The 14,649-nt window shown below is 41.3% G+C and overlaps 1 protein-coding gene across 3 annotated transcripts in view; it reads left to right on the forward strand.

Moving 5' to 3' along the window:
• The window catches only part of SUSD3 (sushi domain containing 3), a 48,432-nt gene that overhangs the window by 20,022 nt on the left and 13,761 nt on the right, over window positions 1–14,649 (forward strand). For 2 of the 3 annotated variants that reach the window (XM_034777074.1, XM_034777072.1), the window contains exons 2-4: window positions 3,951–4,139; window positions 5,656–5,803; window positions 9,272–9,436. In XM_034777074.1, the coding sequence (XP_034632965.1) occupies window positions 3,951–4,139; window positions 5,656–5,803; window positions 9,272–9,436 (502 nt within the window). Of the gene's footprint in view, window positions 1–3,950; window positions 4,140–5,655; window positions 5,804–9,271; window positions 9,437–13,691; window positions 14,137–14,649 lie in introns of those variants that run through there. The other variant, XM_034777073.1, reaches the window with a different exon arrangement.

The following is a 14,649-nucleotide window of genomic DNA, read 5'->3' on the forward strand; positions in this document are numbered from 1 at the left end:
TAGTAAACTAATATTTGAAAATGTAAATAGTGAATTTTGAACTCATATTTGTAATGGTCACCAGATTCTAAAAGTTGCACTCACCAGCTAAAGGAGTAGCAATAAGACCTTGGGACCAGTCAAACCACCCAAGACCTCATTAATTTTGAGTACTCACAATGACCTGCTTACAAATGATACAGACCACAAATTAGTCTCAAATTCCTCACAGGACTGAGCCCTAGTTGACAAGGAGCTGCATGTCTCGAAGATGCAAAGACATGAAAGGAGCATGAACAATGTTTGTTTTGTTTTAGCTCATATTTTCTAGATATAAACACATACCAAAACCCTAGATCTGGACACTCACATGTCCAGAAATTTTAGGTCCAGACGCAACTTTGCTATCACAGATGTTTATCCAGCAATTATGTTTTACTTCAGGAGGCACTTTAGCAGCAAATATTCTACATGTAAAACTAACTTCCTAATTATAATGGATCTAGTCAGATGAACATGCCTGAGGAGTATACAAAGGATAAAGCTATCGAACATCTGCTTATCTAAATAGAAGGGCAGGAAACTTACAGCAATGATCATCTTTCTAGAAACAGAAGAGTAAGGTTAAAATGGCAGGAAAGTCACTGCAAGAAATGGCTGTAAAAAGATTACATGTTGTTAATATCAGCAGGTATTAGAGCCACATAAGAGAGAAAAAAACACGTAGGAGAGGAGGAGAAAATAAGGATGAGTGGAATAGTTCTGAAAAAATTGGAGATGAGTCTGAGCCACAAAGCTCTGCTTTGGACCTGGACATCCCTCACCGTTCAAGGATGCTCTGATCCAGGGTTTTGCTTTTGGCCCATCTCTAGATAAAAGAAGAACTGACCTGAAAGTTATCCCCAAATTCAAATTGGAACAAACCCAGACCCTTCTGTGCATTTGGATAATGCTCTGAAAAAAGCCTCCAAAAGAAATAACAAAACAAAACCCTAGCCCTGCTCTGCATTTCCTGAATTCAGCCTTCTGAAATCCCACACAAGAGTATGCCTGGGCAAAATAAAGATGTGTTTTGTCCAAGAGCTGATCTGACAAGATTTCTAGCCCAGTTTTCAGATCACAGAGATTTGAATAGTTTAAGTTTCAGATTAGCTCTGAACTTTAGGATGATTGTTTAAACTCAACCACTGAACCTTTTAAGCTTTGCCCTTTACTAGCCACTGTCCAGAGAAGTCATTTTCACAAGTACACTCTGTCCAGGAATACTCCCTAAGGAGATGGCATAATGCTACTATGACCCAGGGGCACACCAGGGAAATACACACGGCTTAGTGGCACATCAGATGATGAGAAAGACTTAGACACTCTTAAAGGCTCAAGTGAAGGGAATGTTTGAAAATACACAGCTCAAGAAGGAATGCCAACAAGAGAATTGGAGCTCAGAAGTTTTCATTACTCTACATCAGTGGTTCCCAAACTTGTTCCGCCACTTGTGCAGGGAAAGCCCCTGGCGGGCCGGGCCGGTTTGTGTACCTGCCGCGTCCGCAGGTTTGGCCGAGCGCGACCACTGCTCTACATATATCATTATGGGACAGGAATCAGTGCTTAATTTGTGCCAGGGCTGGGCCCTGGTGCCTCTGCGCTTGGCAGTGCCTAGCCCCGGCACCCCTGGGCTTGCTGCATCAGTTATGAATGTAAAAAAATTGCTTGAGCTCCGGCACCTCTTTCATTACAAATTAAGCATTGGACAGAAAGAGCAAGGAGTAATTTAACTAGATACTGGTGTATTAATGTTTCAAAGAAGGTCAACAGATTATTTTAAATGTATCTTGAAGGAAAGAATCAAATGGCAAATTATCTGTTCTTTGGAGAATGGTTATTGGATGAAGATGCTAGAGCTTTCAGGCCAATAGACAAGTGTACTAAGGGATTCTAATGAAGGCTAGTTTATACTGCTTGAGAGAGATACTATGTATCAAATTTTGCTCAAAGTTACACTGTGCACTTTCCACTGTTATCAGTGTCAACTGACGTCAACTCCGATCACTTTATTGGCAGTACATACTCTATGTTCTGGCATTTTAAAAAATGAAAGAATGAAACTCCAAACTATCTGAAGCAGATATTTATATTTTTGCAGGTGTGACAACTGCTTTTCAGGAGAAGACTCTGAACCCATTTTCAAAAAATCACAGTAGTTCCTTTAAATAAAAAGAGGGTGCACAATTCACATATCAGGCAGGCACTAATGATCAGGTATTTGGGGCGGGGGAAGGGGGATCAAGGGGAAATCTCGCTAGGAAATATTTGCTCTTATTGATACAAGTTTGAAAGAGCTAACACAGCAAACAGAAAGAACCATGCACAGGTTTCAAGTGTCATGTTTTTAAAATCAAGTCCTTAATACATATTTGCATAATAGATTGGAACAGTAATTGTCACTGTGGCTTTTGTTAGTTTGTTTGTTTTTTAAGGGCATAAATTGAGGGCAGGTAGTTATATCTAACATTAAACAACCTGGCTTTTGTATTTATATCAGAAGCTTAACATTAATTAAACACAGGGCCAAGTTCTTCATAGGATGCATGTGTGTGCCATTCCCATAGAATTCAAGCTTTGGCACCTGCTATTTAATTACATCTTAGTCCGTTGCTGAATGCTGGACCTTAAGAAAAGGCTTCAAAGTAAGCCAAAAAAAGAATCAGGTCCCAAGAAGGGCCTGTCCTGGTCCCCTTGAAATCAATGGCGAAACTCTCATTGACCAGTTTCATAAGACCAGGATTTTGCTCTAAGTGTGTGTGTGTGTGTGTGTATTTGTGTGTATGTGTATTTGTTCATATATATATGAACATGTAAACCTGTTAAAAGTCCCTAAATAGTTATAAGAAGAAGAAAGTTCTTGGTAATTGTAAACCTCTGCTCTCTTATAAACAGTTCAAGAGCAACTCCCCACCTCCTTTATTATTTTTATTATAATAGTTAAAACCCCAGTGTTGCAACCGGTGGTGCAGCTGCCGCTGAGTGTGTATGGATGCCCACTGAAGTTTTTGGGAGAATCAATGGAAGGATCAGAGTCTCAGATGTTAAAATGCTGAAAAATAGAAACACTGGTGTTTACTAAACATGAATGAAAGGATGCATACAATGATATCAGGGTTATGTTAGTCCAAACATATGAGACTAGAAAAACCACTCGATTTTGTTGTCTTTTAGCTGTATCAGAATGGTGTATATTTTCTTAATGACAGAGCAATTCAATTGTATTAAAAAACTAGTAGGACAGTAAATGCTAAATGAAGCATTTCATGGTAGTAACAATCAGTATATAGAGATATCTGCCAAAACAGGTCACAAAGCACCTACCACTCAGTTATTCCAGAGAGAACAATATGAACTAAAGATTTTAGTACAAGGAGAAAAGTGAGGGGGAAGGAGAGGTTACTACTGAGGACAGAGTTAAAGAGATGTTTTTAAAAAGCAGAGATAATTGACTCTTGCATTAAACTCTGAGGTACTAAGATCTTTCTTGAGACGCAAATAAAACAAAAATGACACTAGTAAGGCCTCAGAAGAAAATTTGAATGCAAGCAATTTGATAGCACGGCATAATATAGTACAAAATAGATTTTTAACTGTAGCATCCTTAATAGAGAACCTCACAAAAGATTTAGAATGAAATTCACCCTTGTGGGGGGAGCCAACACAGTCTATGCACCACCTACGTCCATCCCATTCAGCCAGCAGTGCACTGTAGGGCTTAAAAGAGACTTAGCCTATTGGTTGGTGCTCGGCTGAGAGGTGAATTTCACCTTTAAAGAAGTCTCTCCGTTTGTTTGCTTATTGACCATTTCCTCATACTGAGTGAAAACATGATCCTCTTAAAGTAAAAATTAAAACTCCCCTTAACTTCAGTGGACATGGGATTTGGCCCTAACATTTCATTGTTTTGTTCTGTTCTTTTAAATCTGCAGGGCACTGTAGCCAAATCTTTCCCCCTCAGCTTGGCACGCTACAGATTATTCATGGTGATGGCACCGCCGTCGGAACGGTGATAACATTCCAGTGCTCCGCTCAGCACCTGCTTGTGGGACAGGGACTCGTAACCTGCATATGGAAGGGAGACAGTACACAGTGGACTGCTGGAGTTCCCTCATGCAAACGTAAGGATTCTTCTTCCAGAATTACTTAACACCTCTTCTGCGTTACCCTCTCCTTGTTTGCCCTGGGTAACCTATGAAGCTTTGGCATGACATGGGGATTAATTCCAGAGTTCTGTGGAAAGAAGAGGGCATGTTGAATTTCATTCATCGCTATTGCCACTGGCTATAATGGCACTCCGGGCACATTCAGACATCATGAATTACTACACTGCAAAGACTTTTAGCCAGATTTGTGCCTGGTCTAATATCAGTGACCTCAGTAGAGTTAGACCAGGGATAGATTTGACTCTATAGCTGCAAAATGTGCTGCTGTTTGTCAGGAAAATGTATAGATATGAGCAATGAGAATGTACCTGTATATTGCATTATTTAATTCCATTGTTTTCAGGAGGAATCATGCTGCAAAGAACATGGAGATATTTGTAAAGTACAATTACCCTGTTGCCTGTGGGTAGTAGAATGGAGCTGCTATCATATTGAAAAATAGGGCTTGAATGGCAACAATATTAGCTGCCTTTCACTCTGTGCTGTTTCTTATTTATTACACGCACAACAATAATTTAACTAGAAATGGGCCCAAAGCAAAACTCTGGATCTCAGTGCCTGTGAACTTCAGTGTGTTTGAAATTCAGACTAGACCTCAAGTTTGAAGCTTGGGACCTTGTCTCACGTTAACATTGTAGGTAGATGAATAACTTTGCCATGCACCTGGAATTCCTGCTTCAATTGAGCCATACTTACATCTGATTTAGGAGGCTTCCATTATAGTAAGTAAATTAGAACATTCCGTTTTAAAGATTGTAAAAGTATAAAGCTATCTATGGAATTCAACAGAAACAATTCTAAACCTTGCAGTCAGGGTAGTGTAAGAAGTAGGAGTAGCTTTAACAAGACAATATCAGTGCTCAAACTGGACTGGCATAGGTTGTTATACCCTACCCCTGCTTCTTCATTCCTTTGGATAATTTCTTTCTCACCCCTACAACATCCCCAATGTCCAGCCCTGCACGTTTACTGTTGCTTCCATGATCTGTCCCATTCTCAGTCCTAAGATATCATTGTACAGAACTATTGTTCCCCTAAGCAGGGCTAATTTAAATCTTTCCTTTCCAGTGTTTGTTTTTACAGCTCTAGTCCTTGTTAAAATTTGATTTCAGAAAACCTCCAGTACATCATTTGCATTTGAGATACTGACAAAGTTGTGCTTTTTTTGTTATTGCAATGCTGGCAGCATCACGTTTGATTAATTGCTCTGGCAAAGTTACTTGTGAACAATTAATTAGTAACTTATAAATAAGAGACTTTTTAATAGTCCACCTTTGAGACATCCTTAGCTTGAAATGAAGCCAAATGTCTCTGAGTGTCTTAGGGCACACTAACGTGAAAGTTTTCATTGCATTATTATTAGCAAGAGTGTGAAGCAGGTAGACTTCAGCACAGTTTAATGGAAATGAGAGAGCTAAATTTAATAAGGTGTTCATTTTGGAAACCTGTTTCTATATTTGTTTTGCTACAGCCATATCGAAATATGAGGCTTTTGGATTTAAAGTAGCAGTGATTGCCTCCATTGTGAGCTGTGCCATCATCCTGCTGATGTCTATGGCTTTTTTGACCTGTTGTCTCATCAAGTGTGTTAAGAAAAATGAAAGGAGGAGAACTGAAAGGTACGTCTCATTCCACAACGAAAGCCTTGTGAAACTGACAAAGATACCCATCAGAGAAGAGCCCCGTATCTTACTCACACGGCCCCCACAGTCATAGTATTTGAGAACCACCTCATCTTTTTAAACATATTCATCCTAACAACACCCCTGTAAAGTAGTAGTATCCTTATTTTATAGACGGGGATCTGAGCCACAGAGACTTGCCCAGGGTCATGCAGGAAGTTGTGATGGAGGAATGAGTGGAACCCAAGTCCTAGCCACTGGGCCATACTCCCTCTCCTTGGATTCTGATGGGATGGACTGTATTATTCCCTTTCCTTTTCTCTATCTATTGGTGTCCCTTTGCTCTAACTTTACTTCTTAGTACAATCTGCTGGGAGAATTAACCTCACAGTGGGTCAGCCACCAAAATGCCCGCCATCTGTAAAGTTGACCTAAAACAGGGACCCGAGGTGTGACGCACAGGAGTGGTGGTGAGAGAGAGGACTTTGCTTCCTGACTCAAGCTGGGCAAATAATTGACTTTTCCAGCTTGGCCAGCAAACCGAAAAAATACTTGGCTTAGTTCTGAAACTCTTTGGAATTTGTGCACAAATCAGAAAAGTTTGTTTCAGGCTGGCAAACTGTGTGTGTATCTGTGTCTTTATAGCCTTCAGCCAAGTGGTTGGGGGTCACGCCTGGGATGGGAGACCCAGTTTTGGATCCTTGCTCTGGAGCAAGGATTTGAACTCCTATTTCCCTAGCTGAACATCTTAACCTCTAGGCTGTAGGCTATTCTAGTCTCAGACTTCCCTACTAATGCTGTTCCACTTTGGTCTGAAGAATATTTAAGTATTTACACAGACAGAGAGAGTGACTCTATAGATTAGTGATTAAGGCACTCACCTGGGCTTAAGGGACTCACCACTCAAATCCCTCCTCTGAATCAGGCAAAGATTTGAATCCACTTCTCCTACCTCCCAGGGTGTGAAAAGTGCTTGAATGATCAAGTAGAGCCTTATGCACTATCTGATTTCCTGTTGTTCTTGGGAGGATACAGCTCTAGCTCATTACATATCTCACCTTCTGCCAAAAGCAAAGATTTACATGCAGGATAGTGAGCATGTTGGCAACTGTGCCATTGCTGACATCATGATGCTGTCCCTTTTTCTTCTCTCTGGTACATTCCACTTCCACACCTGCATTCCTCTTCAGTGGTACTCAGGCCTGATGCCTCCTGACTCCTTCACACCTGTCCAGAGCCCAGTTTCCTATCCACCAAGTCCCATTGTGGTACCTGCTCTGCACTGTCTCCACCTCCGTTCCTGCTGCTCGCCTTGCTGGATTCAAACCCAGAAGGAGCAATATGGGGCAGATGAGGCCAGCGAAGGGCAAGGTGATGGGGCCAGCTCTGGCTCCAGGCTCCTCCATGTACATTTAGAGCTGTGCTGGAACCGGAATTTCCATTCCGCGGGAAGTTCGACGGTGTTGAAATTTGGTTTTGTTTGAAATCAGAACAAAAGCAAAGAATTTTTTAAAATTTCCCGCTAAACAAAATTTAGGGGGGAAAATAATTGGGGTCAGTCAAGGTATTTTGTTTTGGTTTTGATTTTGATTTTTTTTTTATTATATCATCATTTTATACTATAATATTGAAATAAAATAAAGTTCTAAGCCAAAAGTCCTTTTGAAATGAAACATCAAAACTTTTTGTTGTGAGAAGTTTGACGTTCTCAAAACGCTTGTTTTCAGTTTTTTTCCAAACACATTTTTGTCATAATCGACATGTTCCCGTGGAATGTTTCATTTTCAACAAATGGGCATTTTCTGATGGAAAAACATTTAACTGGATAATTTTCGATGAATTCTAGCTACATCATCACAATATAAGATGATTCCCTTTTCTTGGATCCTCTGTTTATTGCCACCACCTCTCCATCCATTGCCTACCTACTCCCCCATAGCCATCCCTTTCCCCCAGCCATACGTCTAGCTACTCTCCTGCATTTGACTGTTTTTAACGCATATAACCAAAAATGTGTGAAAACTGAATTCAGGCTGGTCCAATGACATTCTGTTGTGCTGCCACAAGGGGGCTCTTGGTTCAGGCCCTGAGCTCATCCTCTGCTCCAGTGGCTGGAGGGTACTGGGAACACTGGGTAAATTGTGTGGCTTAGCCCCATAGTGGGGAGAGCAGCTGGTGGCACATGCTAGACACTTCCCTCTCTCTGAGCTTGGAGTGGCAATGACATGTCCTGGAGAGAGTGGCTGCTAGGATGCTCAGAGGGAATACAAGTTAGCACAGTGAGGTTTGGGGTTGGTGGGGGAGAGGAAATAAAGGCCAACGAACCCAGAAAATCCTAGCATCCTTAGTGATAACTTAGCTCCCTCACACTCCTATTCCCACTGAAGTCAATGGGCAGCACTCCCATTTTTTTCAGTCGGAGCAGGATTGCATCCTGAAAAAAACAAGGGCCGAGCAAAACAAAATCAGAATCGCCAACTCTCAAAATTCTATCACAACTCTTGTGATATGTGGTGTTTTCCTTAAAGCCCCAGCATCTGGAGTCACGTGATGTTGTAAGAATCTCAGGTTTCCTTTAAAACCAAGATAAGTCCATTTCTAACCCTCGTGGTTGTGGAGAAAAGCTTGAAAATGTGACGTGAGTGGTATCCTAAGGGGTCAGACACCAGAGGGTAAATAAAACAAGCCCCAAATGTTTGTTTTAATCTCATGAAATCAGCTTAAAAATCATGATTTTTGAGGTTTAATTTATTGTTTAAATGCATGAAATTGACAGTCCTGCAGATTTTTTTCAGAGTAAAACGGTTTTCATTTTTCCATAAGGTGCCAGCAATTTTTTAACAGTGACACTTTTGAAAGGCCAGATCCTGCTGTTTGTAGACAGGATGGATTCCCTTTGATGTCAATGAGCATTTGTCTGTGAAGGGACACAGGATCCTACCCTATGTGGCTTTTACTAGAAGTTAAACTTTAGGGAAATATCTAACGGACCAAGGAGGGAAAGCATGGGTTGCTGTCACATCCAAACTGAACAGGCCTAGGAAGCACTACATTCCTCATGGGAACGTCCTCTGGAATTTAATAGGGATTAAATCAAAATGATTCTAAAAATCTATAGATTTGAATAAAAATAATAACCTTTCTACAGGTTTCTTTGAACCATCCTAAGTGTTCCATAAGGGATTGCCCAGAATCGTATGGTTTTTTACAGTAAGTACAAAACTTTGGGTTAAATTTTCAAGTATAAGATTTATCCTATCTTGAGCCGCAGTTGAAGAAAGCGTCCCTCTTCAGGAAGGCATATACTTGCATCTGGTTATAGGTGCATACTTAAAGTTAAGCATGTGCTTTAGATCTTTCCTCAGGAGAGATGATTTTAAGCTCATGTGTTCCTAAATCATAGGCACTAAACTACTGTACAAATGTCTGCCCTGACTGTAGATTTTAACTGAGCTGTATTTACAGGGATATGCAACTGTGGTACCAGCTCAGAAGTGAAGAACTGGAAAACATGCAAGCTGCTTATTTTGGATTTAAAGGCAGAAATAACAACAATAATAAACCCTTCAGGAATAAACCAGTATTTGATGATGGGACTAACCTGGCATATGACAATGAAGGCTTCTGCAGGTGAGATGATTAAAATGCAATACGCTATGTTTCTGAATGTGTTTGCCTGAGTAGACTGGAGAAGAAGGAGGATTAGTGAAAAGTTGTCTCAGAAGAAAAAAAACGTTGTAAGTGTATTGTCTGGTTACAGGTAACACCAATCTGTAGCCAAACATGGCAAGCTGGTCTGAGTTCATGGTGTTTGCAGTTTGTGTTCCAAGCTGTGTGTGCTTCATCCTGCAAGACGCTGGGCATGCCTCCGAGGTGCTGTGCATGCTGGGAGGGTGCTGCACGCCCTCCGCTTGCATTATAATCAGTGGGAGCTGAGGGTGCTTGACACCTTGCAGGGTCAAGACCTAAAGGTTTCATGTTATTGGTTGTTTTCTGTGGGAATGAATAATGTCACAAAGACAAAATGTTGAGAAAGTTTGAAAACGAGCATGACCTTGAGCCCTTATAGCCGTTCTCTGTCCTGTCCTCAACGCTGTTGTGTTAGGCCTGGTCTATACACAACATTGCACCACGCTAATTAAAGGTGTGTATTTAAGCCCATTTTGTGAAACTGGTGCTGAGGCCTGTGTGGATGCACTTATTGGTTTAAAGCTGGCTTGAGCCTGCATCCGTACCTTTCCAGGCACAAGCTCAGTCGATATAACCAGTTGGAAACTGGTATAAGCCTGTCCATACAGGGCTTGGCACTAGTTCAACGACATTGGTTTAAAAAACATACCTTTAGTTAAACCAGGGCAAATTGTGTACCTTATGGCTTCCTGGGCTTCGGGCCAGAGGAGATGCAGTCAACCACTGTACGTGGCATGCTCTCCTCAGGGCCGGCTCCAGGCACCAGCTTAACAAGCAGGTGCTTGGGGCGGCCAAGGGAGAGGGGCGGCACCTACGGCAATTCGGGGGCGGCAGGTCTCTCACTCCCTCTAGGAGCGAAGGACCTGCCGCTGAACTGCCGCCGCCGATCGTGGCTTTTTTTTTTTTTTCCAATTGCCGCCGCCGATCGTGGCTTTTTTTTTTTTTTGCTTGGGGTGGCAGAAATGCTGGAGCCAGCCCTGGCCCAGACAGTCAGTATTCCTGGCCAATGTGTGCGTCTCTGGGCAGCATTAAATGGTTTCTGGCAGGGCAGGGGAGGAGTCAAAGCTACATGTTGTTTAGTGGGTGTCAATCTGAGGGCCAGACTGCATTAGTACCACAAGTCAATAGAGCCAATAGAATACCACTCAGTGTGCATCTGCAATGTCACAACCTGTCCCTAAATAATGGTGCAAGCTCTTTGGGGCAGGGAATATCTTTTTATTGTACGTGTGCTTAGCACAGCTGGGCCCTGATCCTCTGGGGGCTACTGCAGTACAAACACTGTCAATAATTGTGAGTGAAATCCTGGCCACGTTGAAGTCAATGGAAGTTTTGCCATTGACGTCATTGAGGCAAGGATTTCACCCCATATGTCTAAGGGACCATACATACTGTCACAAGGTCGACTACACAGGCTGAGGGGACTGAGGGATAGTGTAATTTACAATTTAAACTTAAACTCACCTCTGAATTTGTCCAGATGTGTTGTACTGATTTTACTGGTATAAACTAAAGAGCAGAGACACGTGAAGGAAAATGATAATACCACGTGTCAGATTCTAATCTCAGTTTCACTAGTGCCACCCACATAATTCTCTGTCTCATTTCACTGAACTGTCCTTTTGCTATCGCTTAGCACTAATATGCAATATACAGTATATTACAGTTCCTGCTTACTGTTAATTCACTGCTCACTTTACAGACTTTGCTTACAGCAATATCTATGATTTGTAATGGTTACCTGTAGAAAGCAATTTTATACAGTTTATAAAACACCTTCCATTCCACAGCTAGAAATTATTTTTAAGTGGTGCATTTAAACAAAAGTCTGATGGCTGTTCAATCAATTTTTAGATTTGGTGGGGTTTAGAAAGACTTCTAAAGCTAATTATAATGGTGACTATACTCTTAAACCAGCTCTTCAAAAGGATTAAGAACTAATTTGTAATTTTGAACAGCTACGTGTGCTGGAGTGTCAACACAGGGTAAAAACACAATCTGCTTTTAGAATGTTTAAAATAAAATGTATAATCCAGCAGTTCCTAAATATAAAGGTTATTGCTCCATTAGAGCTACCAGCACTTTAGAAATTCTTATCTAAGCCACTCTGTGGAGAAAAATCTTTCATTCCATTTACAAAATACTGCACCTCCTTCCTTAACTGAATGTAACAGGGAATATACAAGTAAACTGGACATGCAAAGGTTCAAATAAACAGCTTTGATAAGGTCTGAAAATGTTTGTTAGTTCATTAAGAAAGTGGAGAGTTTATAAACGTTGCAGAAGAAAACAAAGAGCTGGGAACTCTGCAACCTTTCCACATAGTAAACTTAATGTGCTGAAAACAAATACTGGCAGATGTATCCTACCTTTGGATGACAGAGTGCTGGTTAATCAGGATTCAGATAATCAAGTTTCCACTTTATTTCACTGATGCAGAGACAATGTGCTTCCAGCATGTGTGGACTAGTTATTCAGATATAACAAAAAATCAACCAGATTTCAACTGTATCAAAATCTCCAGGTTTGAGCTAAAAGTCTAGTTGTTGCAAATGACCACTCATGTTCAGAAAGGCTGTTTCTTCTAAATGGAACTGGAAAGCATTTGACGGAGTTTGGGCAGTTATGAACACTGAGCATGACCTTTTAACAATGCAAACCAAACAAACTTTTGTATAAGTACTTGCCGTGGTACATTTATATTCTCCGTTCCATAAAACATTATTAAAGCTATAGATTTCTACAGTTTAATGCTAGTAAATGGATCTGTGTGCAGTGGAGGAGATATGGGAATTGTCTAATGCATTATGTGGCAAATGAACCTTGAATATGACAAATGATATGCCAGCTTTATGTGTCACTTTGAAGGTTTATTTGTTGTATAATGGATTAGACAGAGTCACATCCTAACCACAGCTTACTGTTAACAGCCAGGCAGTATCAAAGGATGGCTAGGTAAGTGCAAACAGAAGCTGGCTGATGTATTATAGGATGGGTGAACATTAAAGACCCCAAATGAGGTACTAGCTTTCCCCATTGTTTCCTTCCTGTTTATAATGCAAATATACACTTGGGCAGCTTTCATTTTGGGGTATTTCCTGCCAGTGCATTAGTCGCCATGGGCATTCAAGCCTAAGTGCAGGAAATTGCTAAGCTCAGGGACAAAGTGACAGCAAATCCAACCAAAGTCACTATTAGCTTTTTGGGATCATTGAAGTAATTGACTTTATTCCCTGAGAAAACATCCTCTTCTTGGCAAGATCTGGCCTTTGATTGTAAATCAGAATTTCCCATTGTTTCCAGTGAGGAATTATGCTTAAAAAACATGGGTCGTTGTTTGGGTTTTCCCTGCTCTTGATAATGACCAAGCCATACAACACATAGACCCTCAATGGATCACAAGTTGCATGAATTTCCACCCCTCCTGCAGCATGTTTGTGTGTGGTTTTTTTATGTGAGATAACAAAGGGAAGTGGTTCCCTCTGGTAACTTAACCAGAGAAGCTGAGAGATGAGGCATGTGCTTATCTGAGGGAAGAGAGTGGAGCCTTGGAGATTTATACAAGTTTTATGATAGGAATTCTTTTCTCCAAAGAAAGTCAATTCTATCACAGCAGTTGCTCCTTTGCATGATACTTAAAGTATCATAGGGTATATCTACATAGCAGTTAAACACCACGGGCTGGCCCAGGTCAGCTGACTCAGGGCTCAGGCTGCAAAATTGCTGTGTAGACTTTTGGACTCAGGCAAGTGTCCCAGAGCCTGGGCTTCAGACTAAGCTCAAACATCTACACAGCTAGTTTTAGCCCTGCAGCCTGAGACAGCTGAGGTGGGCCAGCCACAGCTGTGCCATGGGTCTTTTATTCCAGTGTAGACATAGCCTTTGAGAGACAAGGCTGAGGTAACATGTTTTATTGGACCAACTTCTGTTGGTGTCTCTCTCACCAACAAAACATGTTACCTCGCTCACCTTGTCTCTCCAAACAGTGGGACCAACATGGGTCCAAGAACACTGCAAACAACTAAAGTATCTGGGAGATAGAAAGCACCTTCTTTAAGACATCTCCCCTGCCTCTTGAATATATCTTTAGCCTATTTCTGACTATCAAAAGCATTCTTACTGGACAATGGTGCAGTACACAGTTTTTTCTGTCTTTGTTGAAATTTCTTTGAAAGATTGTTTGTTCTATATTTAGATCTGGGAACAAAAATAGTTTAAGAAAAAAAAGAAGAAAACCCCACATTGCTATTTGACAGAACAGACATTTTTTTATGGCTCATGAAATAACTTTAAGCAAGTCAGCACCAAGCTTTTGTCAGAGTGATCCCACAATTTTCACCTATGCTTAGAATAGGAAATCAGTGTGACAACTGTGTAGTGTGGGTTGGCAGCTGTTGCCTTTAATGGTGACCGCTGTACATGGAAGGAGCCACATTCTGACCTTGGATACACGTGAACAAGTCAGACGGAAGTGATGGGAGAGATGCACATACGTACGTGAGATCAGCATGTGAGTCAATGTGAGGTGCATGTTAGCAATTGCCATCTGTGCCATCCAGCTGCTATTTGGAAGAAAACAACAGTGTGGTGGTTACTAATACTTATTTTAATAAAGCCACGTGCCTCTAAGCTCCATATGTTGCAAACATGACCAGACTCTTGTAATATTCCGATGACTGACTAGTGTCTGAATAATTTACGGCCACTTACAGGGAGGATGTGCCACATCAGAAGAGACTGAAAAGTTTGTTTTCTCAGGATTTGATGGTAGGGGATGGAGGAAGGAGAGTGTGTGTGTTAATGGTGTATAACAGGGAGCACAATGAAAAGGGAGTTGGGATATTTTACCTTGGATGAAGACATGGGAGAAGGAGTGTGGCCCTGGGCCATGCACACAGCCCAAAGCAATGTGAGTGAACCTCAACTGCACCTACAGTGAGGAGTACAAGGTCATCAGTACAGCCCAGTCCAAAGAGAGGAGAGATGCCCCTACAAACAGCAAAAGGTGTGTGCACCTGTGATGCAAGGGCAGTAGCAGAGGTAGTTAGGGGTTGTCTGCACAGGGAAATTGACCAGAAGAGCGGTTCCAGAATTAGTCTCCACTCATGGTGTTATTCTGGAATAGATATTCCACTTTAGATTCACACTCTACC

This window comes from Trachemys scripta, chromosome 7 (genome assembly GCF_013100865.1).
Source record: "Trachemys scripta elegans isolate TJP31775 chromosome 7, CAS_Tse_1.0, whole genome shotgun sequence".
Taxonomy (NCBI): domain Eukaryota; kingdom Metazoa; phylum Chordata; order Testudines; family Emydidae; genus Trachemys; species Trachemys scripta.